A 16953-nucleotide genomic window follows, 5' to 3' on the forward strand; every position below is an offset into this window, starting at 1 on the left:
ATGTCCTCATCACTCACGTCACCACGCTGACATCGCCTACTCGCCCGGTATCGCTTTGCCAGGTTCTGGTGCTGCATATACTGCTGGATAATGCGCGTGGTGTTTAATGTGCTCCTAACTGCCAAAGTGATCTGAGCGGGCTCCATGGTTGCCGTGGTATGGCGTCTGCACAGAAAAAAGGCATGGAACGACTGTCTGCCGTTGCCCTGATGGAGGGAGGGGCGACTGACGACATGGCTTACAGGGTTGGCTTACAGGGAATTAAAATCAACAAAGGGGGTGGCTTTGTGAGAAACTGAATTGCCCCTCAAGGATAGAACTCAAAACTGGGTTTAGCAGGCCGTTGATTTCACAGAGGAAGGAGGGAGGGAGGAGAAAATGAATACAAAACAAATCTGGTCTATTTCTTGTTTTGAGCCACTTCATCTATCTTTATACGTCTTGCTGGCAGCAGACTGTGCAGTATGACGACTAGCCATCATCATCTCCTGGGTGCTTGGCAGAAGACGGTGCAGTATGACGATTAGCCATCATCATCTTCTGCTGGCTGGAGGTTAAAAGACAGCGCACTGCCGGAAGGACTGAATCGCCACGAGACAAAACAAGAGAAATGACCTGGTTGAGTCACTCCCATGTTTGTCCAGGCGCCCGGTTAAAAGAGCACCCAGGACTACGCCAATGACGGCTACCAGCCATACTGCACTGTCTGCTGCCAAAAGGCAATTAACTGCTGCTGTGTAGCAATGCAGTACCACATCTGCCAGCACCCAGGAGACATACGGTGACAGTTAGCGGAGCGGGCTCCATGCTTGCTGTGGTATGGCGCCTGCACAGGTAACTCAAGAAAAAAGGTGCAAAACGATTGTCTGCCCTTGCTTTCACGGAGGGAGGGGAGAGAGGGAACGGGGGCCTGACGATATGTACCCAGAACCACCCGCGACAATGTTTTAACCCCATCAGGCACTGGGATTTCTATGCAGAATTCAAATGGGCGGCGGAGACTGTGGGAAATGTGGGATAGCCACCCACAGTGCAACACTCCGGAAGTCGACGGTTGCCTCGGTACTGTGGACACACTCCGCCGACTACATGTACTGAGAGCTCTTGTGTGGGGACACACACAACTGACTGTATAAAACCGCTTTCTACAAAACCGACTTCTAGAAATTTGACCTAATTTCGTAGTGTCGACATACCCTGAGTGTCAGTAAACAGGCACAGCTGAAGCAGTGACAAATCTGGAATTGCAAGTACAAATGATTTCAGAAGCCTTAGTTAAACCTGAGATTAGCCATATGATGCTAAATACAGTTTCGTCCTTTGCACACTTGCACTTAAACTGTGCTCAGCTCTACCTGTTGCTAACACCCGTTGTCAGCAACAGGTAGTTTTCCCAAGGCTTTACAATCTAACTGCTCAGAAAGAGACATTAAAGGAGGGTGGGTTTTGTTGTTGCTTTTTGTTTGGTTGGTTTAAGAAAAAAACCTATTCAGAGACCTACCTGTTTAGTTAGGTGTTCACTCAATATGGTGTATTTTAATAAACCTAAATTGTGTACTTACACTATCAAGTAGTTTCGGTCAAAAACTGAGGATTTAAAAAAAAATAAAAAAAAGTTTTGCATAGGGCTGTCAATTAATCGCAGTTACCTCATGCGATTAACTAAAAAAAATTAAATCGGGATTAAAAATATTAATCGCAGTTTTAATCACATTGTTAAATAATACAATACCAATTGAAATTTATTAAATATTTTTTGATGTTTTTCTACATTTTCAAATATATTGATTTCTATTACAACACAATACAAAGTAGAAAAGTGGTCACTTTATATTATTTTTTATTACAAATATTTTCACTGTAAAAACAAAATAGTATTTTTCAATTCACCTCATACAAATACTGTAGTGCAATCTCTTTATTGTGAAAGTGTAACTTACAAATGTAGATTTTTTTTGTTACATAACTGCACTCAAAAACAACACAAAGTCCACTCAGTCCTACTTCTTGTTCAGCCAATCGCTGAGACAAAAAAGTTTGTTTACATTTACGGAAGATATTGTTGGCTGCTTCCTTTTTATTTATGTTCCAGATATGCTAAACATTCGTATGCCCCTTTATTCTTCGGCCACCATTCCAGAGGACATACTTCCATGCTGATGATGCTCATTAAAAAAAAATAATGCGCTAATTAAATTTGTGACTGAGGGGAGAATTCTATGTCTCCTGTTCTGTTTTACCCACATTCTGCCATATATTTTGTATTATAGCAGTCTCGGATGATGACCCAGCACATGTTCGTTTTAAGAAAACTTTTACTGCAGATTTGACAAAACGCAAAGAAGGTAGCAATGTGAGATTTTTAAAAAACAGCTACAGCACTCAACCCGGGGTTTAAGAATCTGAAGTGCTGTCCAAAATCTGAGAGGGACAAGGTGTGGAGCATGCTTTCAGAAGTCTTAAAAGAGCAACACTAAAAATGTGGAAACTACAGAACCACCAAAAAGGGAAAAGAAAGGAAAAAAACAAAAAACTAAAACCTCATTTACTTTCTGCTGGTGGCATCTGACTCAGATGATGAAAATGAACATGTGTCAGTCCACTTTTCTTTGGATAGTTATCAAGCAAGCCCATTAACAGCATGGACGCATGTCCTCTGGAATGGTGGTTGAAGCATGAAGGGACATGTGAATCTTTAGAGCCTCTGACACGTAAATATCTTGCGATGCTGGCTTCAACAGTGTCATACGAACCTGTTCTCACTTTCAAGTGACCTTGTAAACAAGAAGCAGGCAGCATTATCTCCTGCAAATTGTACCCAAACTTGTATGTCTGAGCGATTGGCTGAAGTAGGACTGTGTGGGCTCGTAGGCTCTAAAGCACTGTTTTATGTTTGAATGCAGTTATTTTTTTGTATATAATTCTACATTTGTAAATTCAACTTTCATGATAAAGAGACTCTACTACAGTACTTGTATTAGGTGAATTGGAAAAAATACTATTTCTTTTGTTTTTTACAATGCAAATATTTGTAATAAAAATATAAAGTGAGCACTGTATATTTTGTATTCCGTGTTGTAATTGAAAACATCAAAAAAAAAATGGTATTCTGTTACTATTTAACAGCATGATTAATCGAGATTAATTTTTTTAATCGCTTGACAACCCTCGTTTTGCAAAACCCCAAATGCAGTAGAAATATTTTAATCAAACTTCACTTTTTCCCCTCACTTGGACAACATACAAAGGCAGCTTGAAAACTGAACCAAGCCTGGAACGAAATGTTAGATTTCACCACTAACGAAGCTGTATAGATAGAGCACTCAGCATACACGTCACAGACTATGTTATATTTGTGTTTGAATAGAGACTGACAAGTTTCCAAGAAGGATGCTGGCCAGTTCCAGGTTCTCTTTCTGTACTACAGAATGTACCGCCACTGGACATCATAGCTACCTGAGAATTTTTGTTGTAACACACAAACAGTGGGGTTCAGAAAAGTTGTGGGTTTATTTTAATTAGAGCATGGTTTATTTTTATTGTTTTGCAAAGAATTTAAAAAAAAAGAAAGAAAGAAACCCTGTTAAAAAAGCTACTACATTAAGGCACTTAGTTTCCATATACCGAAAAGAACAAATTTCTCCCGTCAACTAAAAAATGTCTTTGCCTTCTGTCACATTAATTTCATAGATCACGAAAGAACCTGAACACAAAGTAAACTCTCGTCCTCATCACATAGAATAAAGTGTAAATACAGAAGCAGAGAATTTTACATGAGCCAAATTAACGATTCAGTAACCTCAAAGGTAAACTTTTAGTTCACGTTGCATACAGAAACTGGATTTATTATAAGTACTTCTAATGGGCTTTCATGTCTAGTTCAAGGACTCAGTTCATTCTAGGGCCTGAAAATGCAGGCCAGAGGGGTAGTGCCTGCAACCCTGCTATTCACAGACAGCTGCACTAACCCCAGAAGTGGGTGGCACTGACATGTTAGTGGGCAGGGTCAGGACTCCTAGCAGATGAGCTAATTCAGTGAGGAACCAAACTACGGTAGTTCCAAACAGCAGCTTTATGTCAAATAAAATGTTATATTAGAGGGCAATAAGATGAAACTGATGTAAAGTCAAGGAGGAGAGAGAAAGGAAATAATTACTGCAGTGACATGCACAGTGTTCTGAATGAAATTTCCAGACAGAAACTATTTTAAAATGGAGTTAAGGGGGAGAATACATACCAGTCATTTACAGTGATATACTACAGGATATTGTAATTATCTCCAAAATGATCTTTATAATCCCAGGAAATTCAGATTTAAGATGAAATTAAAAAAAATATGGAAATGCACAGTTAGGGCACCTAAATAACCTTAACTCTGCTCTATAATGACACCATGCAATAACCATATGATTATGATTACGGCATTTTAATTTCAGACTTCTTTTTCTCAAAAAGAAAAGGAGTACTTGTGGCACCTTAGAGACTAACCAATTTATTTGAGCATAAGCTTTCGTGAGCTACAGCTCACTTCATCGGATGCATACTGTGGAAACTGCAGAAGACATTATATACACAGAGAGCATGAAACAATACCTCCTCCCACCCCACTCTCCTGCTGATAACAGCCCATCCAAAGTGACCACTCTCCCTACAATGTGCATGATAATCAAGGTGGGCCATTTCCAGCACAAATCCAAGTTTAACCAGAACGTCGGGGGGGGGGGCGGGGGGGAGGAAAAAACTAGGCTACCTTGCATAATGACTTAGCCACTCCCAGTCTCTATTTAAGCCTAAATTAATAGTATCCAATTTGCAAATGAATTCCAATTCAGCAGTTTCTCGCTGGAGTCTGATCGCACTTCATCCGATGAAGTGAGCTGTAGCTCACGAAAGCTTATGCTCAAATAAATTGGTTAGTCTTTAAGGTGCCACAAGTACTCCTTTTCTTTTTGTGAATACAGACTAACATGGCTGTTACTCTGAAACCTGTCATTATGCAAGGCACTGCATTTAGCCGTATGGAGTGGAAATCTATCAACTGCATGAAAAAAACTTGTACAGATACAGACAGACATCATCTTCCTTTCCAAATGCAAACAGATGGACATCGTACCAAAAAGGACTGAAGGTAAAAAATCCATTACAATCTACATACCACACAGACTATGCTGACAGCTTGTGCCACATGCTCTCAAAGAAACTGCGGAATCACCTGATCAACATCCTCTACAACAAACAGGGAAAGATTAAGAATGAGCTCTCAGAACTAGATACTCTCATAAAAAACCAACCTTCCACACAAACTTCCTCGTGGCTGGAATTTACTAAAACTAGACAAGCCATTTACAATGCACACTTTGCTTCTCTACAAAAGAAAAAGGACACTAAACTTTCTAAACTACTACATGCTACAAGGGGCCACAGCAATGGTTCCCTCAACCCACCCAGCAATATTGTTAACCTATCCAACTATACTCTCAGCCCAGCAGAAGAAGCTTTCCTATCTTGGGGCCTCTCCTTCTGCCCCTCCACCCCCACGAACATGATACAGTTTTGTGGTGACCTAGAATCCTATTTTCGACGTCTCCAACTCAAGGAATATTTCCAAAATACCTCTGAACAACATACTAATCCACAGAGGCCTCCCTACCAACATTACAAAAAGAAGGATTCTAGGTGGACTCCTGAAGGTCGAAACAGCAGACTGGACTTCTACATAGAGTGCTTCCGCCGACGTGCACGGGCTGAAATTGTGGAAAAGCAGCATCACTTGCCCCATAACCTCAGCCGTGCAGAACACAATGCCATCCACAGCCTTAGAAACAACTCTGACATCATAATCAAAAAGGCTGACAAAGGAGGTGCTGTTGTCATCATGAATAGGTTGGAATATGAACAAGAGGCTGCTCAGCAGCTCTCCAACACCACTTTCTGCAAGCCATTACCCTATGATCCCACTGAGAGTCACCAAAAGCAACTACAGCATTTGCTCAAGAAACTTCCTGAAAAAGCACAAGATCAAATCCGCACAAACACACCCCTGGAACCCCGACCTGGGATATTCTATCTACTACCCAAGATCCATAAACCTGGAAATCCTGGGCGCCCCATCATCTCAGGCATTGGCACCCTGACAGCAGGATTGTCTGGCTATGTAGACTCCCTCCTCAGGCCCTACGCTACCAGCACTCCCAGCTACCTTCAAGACACCACTGACTTCCTGAGGAAACTACAATCCATCGGTGATCTTCCTGATAACACCATCCTGGCCACTATGGATGTAGAAGCCCTCTACACCAACATTCCACACAAAGATGGACTACAAGCCGTCAAGAACACTATCCCCGATAATGTCACGGCAAACCTGGTGGCTGAACTTTGTGACTTTGTCCTCACCCATAACTATTTTACATTTGGGGACAATGTATACCTTCAGATCAGCGGCACTGCTATGGGTACCCGCATGGCCCCACAGTATGCCAACACTTTTATGGCTGAATTAGAACAACGCTCCTCAACTCTCGTCCCCTAACGCCCCTACTCTACTTGCGCTATATTGATGACATCTTCATCATCTGGACCCATGGAAAAGAAGCCCTTGAGGAATTCCACCATGATTTCAACAATTTCCATCCCACCATCAACCTCAGCCTGGTCCAGTCTACACGAGAGATCCACTTCCTGGACACTACAGTGCTAATAAACAATGGTCACATAAACACCACCCTATACCGGAAACCTACTGACCGCTATTCCTACCTACATGCCTCCAGCTTTCACCCTGACCACACCACACGATCCATTGTCTACAGCCAAGCTCTGCGATACAAACGCATTTGCTCCAACCCCTCAGACAGAGACAAACACCTACAAGATCTCTATCAAGCATTCTTACAACTACAATACACACCTGTGGAAGTGAAGAAACCGATTGATAGAGCCAGAAGAGTTCCCAGAAGTCACCTACTACAGGACAGGCCTAACAAAGAAAATAACAGAACGCCACTAGCAGTCATCTTCAGCCCCCAACTAAAACCCCTCCAATGCATTATTAAGGATCTACAACATATCCTGAAGGATGACCCAACACTCTCACAAATCTTGGGAGACAGGCCAGTCCTTGCCTACAGACAGCCCCCCAATCTGAAGCAAATACTCACCAGCAACCACATACCACACAACAGAACCACTAACCCAGGAACCTATCCTTGCAACAAAGCCCGTTGCCAACTGTGCCCACATCTATTCAGGGGACACCATCACAGGGCCTAATAACATCAGCCACACTATCAGAGGCTCGTTCACCTGCACATCCACCAATGTGATATATGCCATCATGTGCCAGCAATGCCCCTCTGCCAGTTACATTGGTCAAACTGGACAGTCTCTACGTAAAAGAATAAATGGACACAAATCAGATGTCAAGAATTATAACATTCATAAACCAGTCGGAGAACACTTCAATCTCTCTGGTCACGCAATTACAGACATGAAGGTCGCTATCTTAAAACAAAAAAACTTCAAATCCAGACTCCAGCGAGAAACTGCTGAATTGGAATTCATTTGAAAATTGGATACTATTAATTTAAGTTTAAATAGAGACTGGGAGTGGCTAAGTCATTATGCAAGGTAGCCTATTTCCCCTTGTTTTTTCCTCCCCCCCCAGACGTTCTGGTTAAACTTGGATTTATGCTGGAAATGGCCCACCTTGATTATCATACACATTGTAAAGAGAGTGGTCACTTTGGATGGGCTATTACCAGCAGGAGAGTGGGGTGGGAGGAGGTATTGTTTCATGGTCTCTGTGTATATAATGTCTTCTGCAGTTTCCACAGTATGCATCCGATGAAGTGAGCTGTAGCTCACGAAAGCTTATGCGCAAATAAATTGGTTAGTCTCTAAGGTGCCACAAGTACTCCTTTTCTTTTTGTGAATACAGACTAACACGGCTGTTACTCTGAAACTTCTTTTTCTATGTGTGTCTTCAAAAAGGGACAAACGGAGAGGGGAAAGAAAAAGGAGAGCTCACATGCACCAGCTGTTAGGAGATGGGACAGTCTCCCTGAATGCAGTAAAACTAAATAGGATCTTTGGAGTCTCATATTTGAAGCCGTGTAGGCTGGCAATCCTGTGCTCTTACTAGGGTTACCACCTTTCTAATGGCTGGAAACCAGACCCTGAGACCCTGCCCCTTCTCCACCTCTTCCCCCAAGGCCCTGCCCCTGTCGCAGTCAGGGTCTTCACCAGCACAGCTAAGGTCGCCTTACCCAGCACCTGTGGGCTGCACTAGGGCCACGCACTGCCGCAAGCCACACAAGCAGCCAGGCCCCTGAGGCAGCTGCAGCTGCTGCACTGCCCCTTCTCTCTGCTTAGGATTACAACATTTTCCACAGATTTAAGAACAGCACCTATACAGACACACAAGCTAAAACCTGGACTGTCCAGCTGAAAACCAAACAGGTGGCAACCCTAGCTATTACCACAATCCAACATTAGTACAAGATAGCAAATCACCACCCACATAAATCATGCACCATACTCCTTCCCCATCCCCAAAAATCTATCCCAATAAAGGCAGCTTGTCCGCATTCAAGAGCTCTCTCTACATTAAATACTCTTTTCTGCCTACAGCGCTCACCTCCATGGGGAGACTCTCGGATATCCCAAATGAGAACCCGGCCATCGTCGGATGAACTGGCAAAGACGTTATCATTCACTGGGCTCACTGAAAGGCCATACACTGCATCTTCATGTGCAAACACATCCAAGGTCTCACTGCTGCAAGACAAACATGTATTATTTCCCCTCCTTTTGGTGTACATTGTTTCAGGAGGCAATTGAGAGCCATAGTTTTGTCACCTGACGGTACTGAATGACAAGATCAACACTGCTCAGACTAGATATGAAGTTCTTGTTATGGAATTAAAACAATATTTGCTAACTAGACATCTATCACAAAAAGCCTCCAAAGTGCGGTTGCATTAGATAAGTTTTGCAATAAGTGAGCTAAGTCAGTTCCTCTTTCTTTTCAGCTTATAACCTTTAAAAGACTCCTAATATTCTAGTAATTGTAAACAGAATTAATATAAAATAAACAGTTACTCAGCTGTGACTTTTTAAGGAAGGGAACATGAGAAGTAATATTTTAAAGTAACAGGGTAAATTCATATATATATTTAACACCAGGAATGAGTTTGGCCCAACACATTCTGTGCTACTAATAGCACTGAAGCTTATAAAATTGCAAGAACTTCATGCCAGGGTGGAGCCAGCAACTTTGACAATAATATTAAGGGAAAATACATTTGTCTGATATGAGTTAATATACTTTTTGGAATTTTGGGGGTCATACCTGTTTTAAAGAAGTAAACTTGCTGAAATTGTGCTTTTTATTTTATTTGCATTTCTTTAGGGAGTAAAAAAAGGTGGTCTCAAAAGGTTCTGGTTTTAGTTAAAGTTTTTGTTTGCTTGCTTGTTTTTTTACCCTGGAAATATTATGAATGTCAGCTCTGGTTTCCTGTGTTTGAGAGGGGACTTCCTGGGGTCCGAAAGATAGCTAGCTTTCATTTCTTAATTAAAAAGGGACAAGGAGGTGGGGAGTGTTGATTCTTTAATACAAGCTTTCTTTCACCTAGAGGTTTGTCAATCATTGGAGTTAACTGTTAAAAGACAACAGTTTTAAGAAGTCTCAGCTACTTAGGTTTCCTCTTTGGATGTCATTTCACTAGTTCTCTAGTCAGTGTCTTCCGGGATAGACCACACCTGAATTTCTAATGTGGAAAACAAGCTAAGACCACCTCCCAAAACCCCCAATCCCTTTTCCTCACATGTACTCTTTATCCAACATACAGCAGCAAAACAAGGGTTCAAGCCCAGTTCCCACTCTCCTCCCATCTTTGTAGGTCACTTTGAAAAGGAGCAAGAAAGGAAGAATGCCAAGAAAAGATAGGCCAGCATGACTACTTAAAGGCTAGAACAGCCAGTGTGAGGCTCCTGGATTTGTATTTCTTGGGGAACAACCTAGATGCATAGTATGACTAGCAAAAACTCCAGTGTACAGAAAGCATTCAAGGAAATCCTGTCTGAAATTAATGCAAGTTTTAGCAGTGCCCATGCTAAAACTGCTGATCTAGGAGAGAGATCGAGTAACTATCTCGGAGGTGACTAACTTGGAAAGCAGTTCTGATAAAGTAAAGGCCAGAAAAGCAGTAGCAGAAAGTCCCACTTGAGCATATGAAAAAAAGAATTTGATGGAGCTAGTTTACATAGAGCCATCATTAAAACATAAAATGTTAAAACAGAATGAAATTTTAGAAAATTAAAAATCAGAATTCAAAATATCACACTGACTGGGTTCCCCACAGAAGATGGTGCAAACAAATATTGCAGTATTAGAGGAATGGGAGAAATGTGCTGCAATTGGACATAATATATCTGAAAATCCAGTATGTAACAAAAGCACATGCCAAAACAAAATCAAAGGAAGGACTGTACCTAAAACACTCAAGCAAGATATATGGTGAACAATCATTTTCTGTAAAAGATGCCAGTGACAAAAACTGCTTGTCAAAACTAGGGATGGGGAGGGATATAAAACAAAACTGTATAAGGTTTTTGTTTTCTTTTACATTTCCAGGTGTAAGCCAGAGAACACAAGCAAAATGGAGAGGATTTGTTCTTACTAAGAACAAGTGTGAAGAGCAAGACATACAGATGTTATATTTTCTCTTCAGTCAAATGTCAGGTCAGACACTCAGGTGAAACATATATTATGCTGAATAAAAGTCCCCAAAAGACTTCTTAACAAGCTTAGCAACAGAGATCCTTCCAAATTATGCTAACCAGGACTCAGGCAATGCAGAGATTTAAGGTTTTATATTTCTCACTATCCTTACATCCGTTCCTGCCTTTTCTGACTTCGCATTCATTTTTCACCAGTGCACATTACATTACTTAACAGTTTGTGGAAGTTAAACAACACGTACAGACCAAAACATTACCCTACAAAGGTTGTATCCCAGAAATCAAATCCAGCTCAGAAGAAACATACACTATCCTGATTGTTCAACTCTGATATTTAGACAGGGTAACAGTATGATGTTAAATATATTTGGGATAACCTTTCTACCCATGTTATCTCACTATGACTTCTAGGGCACAATTCCCCACAGCCTTCTACTTCTGATATCAAGTGGGTATAAAATCCTACAAATGCGAATGACCACTGCCTTGCACCTTGTGTAGTTATTTACACCTGTAGGAGTTCACACTTGCTTTGCACCAAAACTGCAAGGCTTTGGGGAAATGGGCCCTTGGAGCCAGATTTTTAAAAGGTATTTAGGCACTTAATTCCCTTGGACTTCAGTGGGAATTAGGTGCGTAGGTGCTTTTGAAAATCCCACCACAGCCTCGATACCTTTAAAAATGTGGCCCTTCTACTCTGTAATTCCCCATTTGCACATACTACTGTCTTCATGAGAGTACCTATCCCGCCCCCCAAATAACATGAAACCAGAAGGTCACCCGATTTTTAGACCATACATTTTGGGCTAAAATGGTCTTTACTTTTCTTCTAGAACATCAGTTTGGATGCCTCCAATGACTAAGGTTATGAAGCTGAAACAGCAGTGGAAACAAACTATGCATTTACCTTTCAACATCATGGAGTATAACTTGCTCATCATTGCCTATAAAGAGAAATATAAACACTTAAAATCATGTACTGGTCATTAAAACTTTATAGTAAAAAAAAAAAAAAAAAAAAAAAAAAGAAAAAGTTTTTGCAATTTCCATTTTGAAAACGAAAGCATTCTGGAGCAATGACCAGCCTGGTTGCCCAATGGTCAGCACTCTGCTCATCTACACAGAAGCTCTGGGTCAATTTCTGGTTGTTGTCTAAAGCACCAAGGCCTTACAGGAGCGAAGAGTGCTGTAGAAGACTTAAATAAGTCTTATTTAAGGCTTATTTAAGACTTAGGCATGCCTCACATTGCTCAGACACTTCAGTTAATTAAGGAGCGTTGCTGATAATACTCGGACCAGTCTCAGCCAAAATTTTAGTGTGTGCATGGGTGGAGAAGGTGACAAGAAGTTTCAGGTCTGGTACAGAGACACCTACACGCACTGCAATTCACAAGGAAAGATGTAACTGCTTAAACAGTTACAACAGAGGAAGGGCAAACTAGATGCTATCACAGTTTTAGCATTTGAGTTGTGAGACCAGTGCACTCTGCATGTTAGTACAACAGTGCTCAGTGCTGCTGCAGTGACAACATATTGGGCTACAATCACTGTTACGCAGGTGTGCACACACTACTGTGACCACAATTATTTTCATATTAAAAATCAGATAGCCTCCCTTGATCATGTTCCTCAAATGCAAGTCAAACCGTCCATATGAATGCAGGCTAAAGGAACTGCATCCATAAAAAATATCCTGGTCCCTCCATGCACCTCCAATCTCTAGTATTGAAGGTTGTTCCCCCTCCTGCATTCTCTGTACTAAACACTAGCAAATACAGGTTTAGCATCTTCTGTTTACAAAAGATTCAACACAGTATTATGCATGCAGTTACCATTCATTTGCAGTAGAATGAAGAAAGGATAAAATAAAAACCAAAGGACCTCATCCTTAGCCTAAGTGCATCTATCCATCCCGTAAATATGATGCCAGCTGTCAAGCAGTGAAGCTCATGTGATGTTCAGGAGAATGAACATGGGTTCAGAAGGAACAAGAATCCATTTATTGATATGCATTTTAAATGTAAAGAGATCTCCAAATTTTCGTTTATCTTGCACATGTTTAAATCTGTTTGCTCCATGGAATAAACATGAGAAATAAGTTTACATGTAGTTAAGTAGAAGCAAGAAGTGTTTTCATATGTCCACAAACTCTCTTTAAAGGCTCCTGGCAAATGAGGACACAGAGCAACCATTACTGTGCCAGCATTAGGCTATGTCTACACTTCAGCTTATGCTGGCATAATGTGTGTTGTTCGGGGGTGCCAATAAAGCGCCCGTCTGAGCATCATAAGTTACACCAACATAAGCGTTTCTGTGCACAGCGCTACGTCGGCAGGAGAGCGTCTCCTACCAACACAGCTTCTGCCATTTGCAGAGGTGGTGCAGCACTGTACGTGTAGACATGCCCTTAGATTACTGCGTAGTGGCTCTTTTCCATGGTCCCTTAATCAAGCCATTTACACAAAGTGCCTAGTTTAGATCCAATAAAGCCACATTGATTTATATGAAATTACACCAATGAAGAATCTGGCCTAGTTTTTCCAAGGACTTCGAACGCCACCCAATATACTCGGATGAACTGGGGAGGAAGCCATTACATGATGCTGACTTCAATCTCCTATCTATTAAGGAACCTGCTTTCCCCTCCATAAGCTGCAGGAGCAGAGTGGGGAAGCAGAGAGAAGTGTGGGGGGGAGGAGGCACGGGAGAATACGAAGTGGCCATGACTTGCCTCTATCTCTGGTTCTGTCTCTATGGTGGGAGGAAAAGATGGGGATGTGGCCAGGACCACAAGTTGACTGGGTTACATGTGGCACCCTAGTAGTTGCTTGCTGTTAAAAGTGTCACCACCATTCAGTAGGGTGTAAGTAGGGTTCACAATAACTTGGTTCTACTGTGATATTTAAAGACAATGCAGACAATTTGTGGAGAATAATTTGGTAACAAGTGTGTGTGTGTGTGTGTGTGTGTGTGTGTGTGTGTGTGTGTGTGTGTGTGTGTGTGTGTGTGTGTGTGTGTGTGTGTGTGTGTGTGTGTGTGTGTGTGTAAGTAAAACTCTTCCACTTCATTTAGAAAATCTCCCCTTTTGAGAATACTGGTTAGGACAATGAAAGACCAGAAAATGCCCACTATTCTTTTCAATTATACTTACGGGGATGGAATAAAGCATATACAGAACGCGGTTTGGTAGTCTAAGACCCAGATTTGTATTAGTGGGACTCCATGGAATCACAAGGTCAGTTCAGCTTTTCATCCACCCAAAGTATGAAGTTGAGTTCAATGCAGTTTACTACGAGTATTTTAAAACCATTCATGTTCTTTGTGTTCATTGGACATTAAAGGCTCCAGAGCATTCTTCATAGGAGCAGGGTTTGCCAGGTGTCTTTGGCCAAAGTTTCCTTTCCAAAGTTTGTTGTGCAGAGCACTGTCCACCCAGCTGCTGCCCTCCGCTCTAGAAGTAGCTTGATATAATAAACTCTACCTGTATACATACACACAAAATGCTTTGAGATCTTTTGGACAGAAATTAAAAATATATACTTGTTTTGGGCAACCTGCCTCAATCCATAAACACACTGTCAAACATTTTCATGATAAGAAGGAGCTCTTCTTTCATTGTGAGTATGAACTAACAGTTCCACTCAGCTTAATCAAGTTTGCATATTTTAGTTTTTCCAATTTGCAAAAATAAATAATCTGATTTTCTGTGGTTGAACTTCAACTCACTTCAAATTGTAATATTATACTGCACAGGGAAAAACCTTTACACTTGCACTTCTATCATACCTTTCAAGGATGTCAGACCACTTTATAAAGTATATTTAGCCCCCTTTTATAAAGGGAAATAAAATAGAGAAGGTAAGAGACTTAGTTTACAGCGCTGACTATAAAGTTCACAAAATCTCAGTGGGAAAAGGAAATCAAGAGCTTCAAAAATGTGCTAAAAAAGAAACAAACTTAACTACATCATAGGGTGGGCAGATAAAGGATACACATTTCTTTCCCTTCTTCACTGGTCTCATTAGACTGTAGAAGGAATGCTCGGCATGGATTGATACATATGCAAATATCCATTCAATAAAACATGTTTATTCTCCTCCCCTTCTCTGAAAAAAGTTTCAATATTTAAAAACAAAGGGGGGGGGGGGAAGAGAATCTAGTACTGATGAAAGGTGTCAGACCAAAAATTTTAGAGACTGCAGTCCTCTATATATTTCTCCAGAGCAAGTACATATTTCTGCCACACAGCTTCTGTCCCAATACCTCAATGCTGAATTTTAAGAATGAAAGTTGCTCAGTTTTAACAGCCAGTTTACTACCAAAGTGAAGTAAGACTATCAGCAAGTGAGCCAATCAGTGCCAAGCGTGCTGGTGGTTTTTCAATGTAGACATTTGCCCACTGGAAGATGGAATGAGATCCCAAGCTCATTTCAGAGACCACTTAACAGCCATCAGATGGTAACAGCATTTGATCACTACCAACCTGTTCTAAATTTGAACTGGCAACCTATAGTCAAAGCTCTGTATTCCATGCTTACTTGTGGAACTGTCAGACTATTCTGTTGGATAGCCTGCTCCTTAGCTGAGCCAGAGCTCAAGGAAGGGCAAAGGTGGCTTTTAGCCACCTATCCACTTCTTCAATCTCCAAAGGCTGATCTGGATCCAGTGATATCTTCCAGAAGCCTCAGAGTGCTAGGCTTCCTTTGCCAGGTTGGGGGAGGGTCAGGAGCAATGGCACAGAGCAGACTATGCCACCTCAGCAACATCCAGAAATTTTTCCCATTTTAGGGGGCTCCTCGGGGGCCAATTTAGAGCAGTTCTGTGGAGGCCAATGAGTCTTTGTGTGGGATAGGACCTGGCTTATTGTTTTTATTCTAAAGAGTTTATAATCCAGTCTCCTTAAATCGGGTTTGTTTTCCTTCCTTACCTCCAGAGAACACTTTTGTGTTACCACTGTTGAAAGCTAGGCAGAAGATGTTAGAATGATGCTCCCCTTTCAGCTGCACTGGTTTGACTCTGGAGTGGATGGCTTGTTCCATATGCCAAAGCAGGACCCGGCGGTCATCCCCTCCTACAAAAAAAGGAAAGGAAGCCTGTGTGACAGACTGAACTAAATGTAAGCCAATGGAAGAGAGAAGGAAGATATTTAATACTGTCAACATTCACACAGGCTTTGTTGGGATGCAGATTGGTTTACCACACACCCCGATCCACCCTTCCACCCCCATTGGTTTGGATATGTTAATAGTTACCAAGAAAATTATTCACATCAAGAGATAACACCTGGACATTTGGTTATCGTTTATGAAAAGCAGAAAAGACAGTAGGTTAAGTCTAAAAGATTAAATACTTTCTTTTTGAAAACAACAAAAACAAACAAACAATCTTTCAGCATATACAGACACCATCAACCTGCAGGGACCAAAAGAACCTCCCATAAATTGGGCTGGCTACAGGACAGGGTGCTAAGTATCAAGATTTTAATACAGATGCAACAGAATGCCCTCTCAACCTACTCTTAAATTAAAGATTTGTAAAGGGTTTAAAAAAAAAAAAAAAGATGTATTTCTGTGGTGAATACCTGTCACAGGCTGGTTGATAGTGGCAATCAACAGAGCAATATGGGCTTAAATCCTTTTTTTTTTTTTTTTTTTTTTTTTTTTTTAATTTGCAGCTCTTTGTACTTTTCACCATTTACCTGGTCACCATTTTGAAAGGCAGTAAGCCATCCATAAAATATACTCAAATATTTGCTAGACAGATAAGGCAAGAGTTGGAAAGGAAATATTAGCTGATTTTCAAGCTTCTAAAAACAGTATTAAAACAACAGTGATTAGACTTAGGCAGAATAACATTTGACAATGCCCTTCGAATGTGGGGTGCTTATGAAAAAGCACATGTTTGAATATTTGGATAAGAAAGTGTTTTTTAAAGGAACAGCCAAACAAGTTAGGCTCAAATAAATTTAGTTGGTGATTTTTATATGTGAACAATAAATTATATTGGAGATTAGAAGAGTCATTACATAGAGAAAAGTTTCAGTTAAAACATTTTAACATTTCCTTGCACAACTGGAAGCCCAAAACACAGCAAGCTTGGGCCAGGGTATGGGCCAAAAGTGAAACTGACTACAACCAACGTGAAGCTGATTACTTGGATAATAAAATCAAACCAAAGTCAAATGCATAGAGTTTAAAAAAAAAAAAAAAC

General features: G+C 41.0%; 1 protein-coding gene across 1 annotated transcript in view; it reads right to left on the reverse strand.

The window, feature by feature from the left end:
- DCAF5 (DDB1 and CUL4 associated factor 5) overlaps positions 1–16953 on the reverse strand; it is a 107354-nt gene that overhangs the window by 75003 nt on the left and 15398 nt on the right. Inside the window, exons 2-4 of the mRNA XM_077818727.1 lie at positions 15671–15814; positions 11651–11687; positions 8639–8778 (exon numbers count right to left, since the gene is read on the reverse strand). Coding sequence (XP_077674853.1) covers positions 8639–8778; positions 11651–11687; positions 15671–15814 — 321 coding nt within the window. The remainder of the gene's footprint in view (positions 1–8638; positions 8779–11650; positions 11688–15670; positions 15815–16953) is intronic.

The sequence above is a fragment of the Eretmochelys imbricata genome, chromosome 6, assembly GCF_965152235.1.
Source record: "Eretmochelys imbricata isolate rEreImb1 chromosome 6, rEreImb1.hap1, whole genome shotgun sequence".
NCBI classification, from domain to species: Eukaryota; Metazoa; Chordata; order Testudines; family Cheloniidae; genus Eretmochelys; species Eretmochelys imbricata.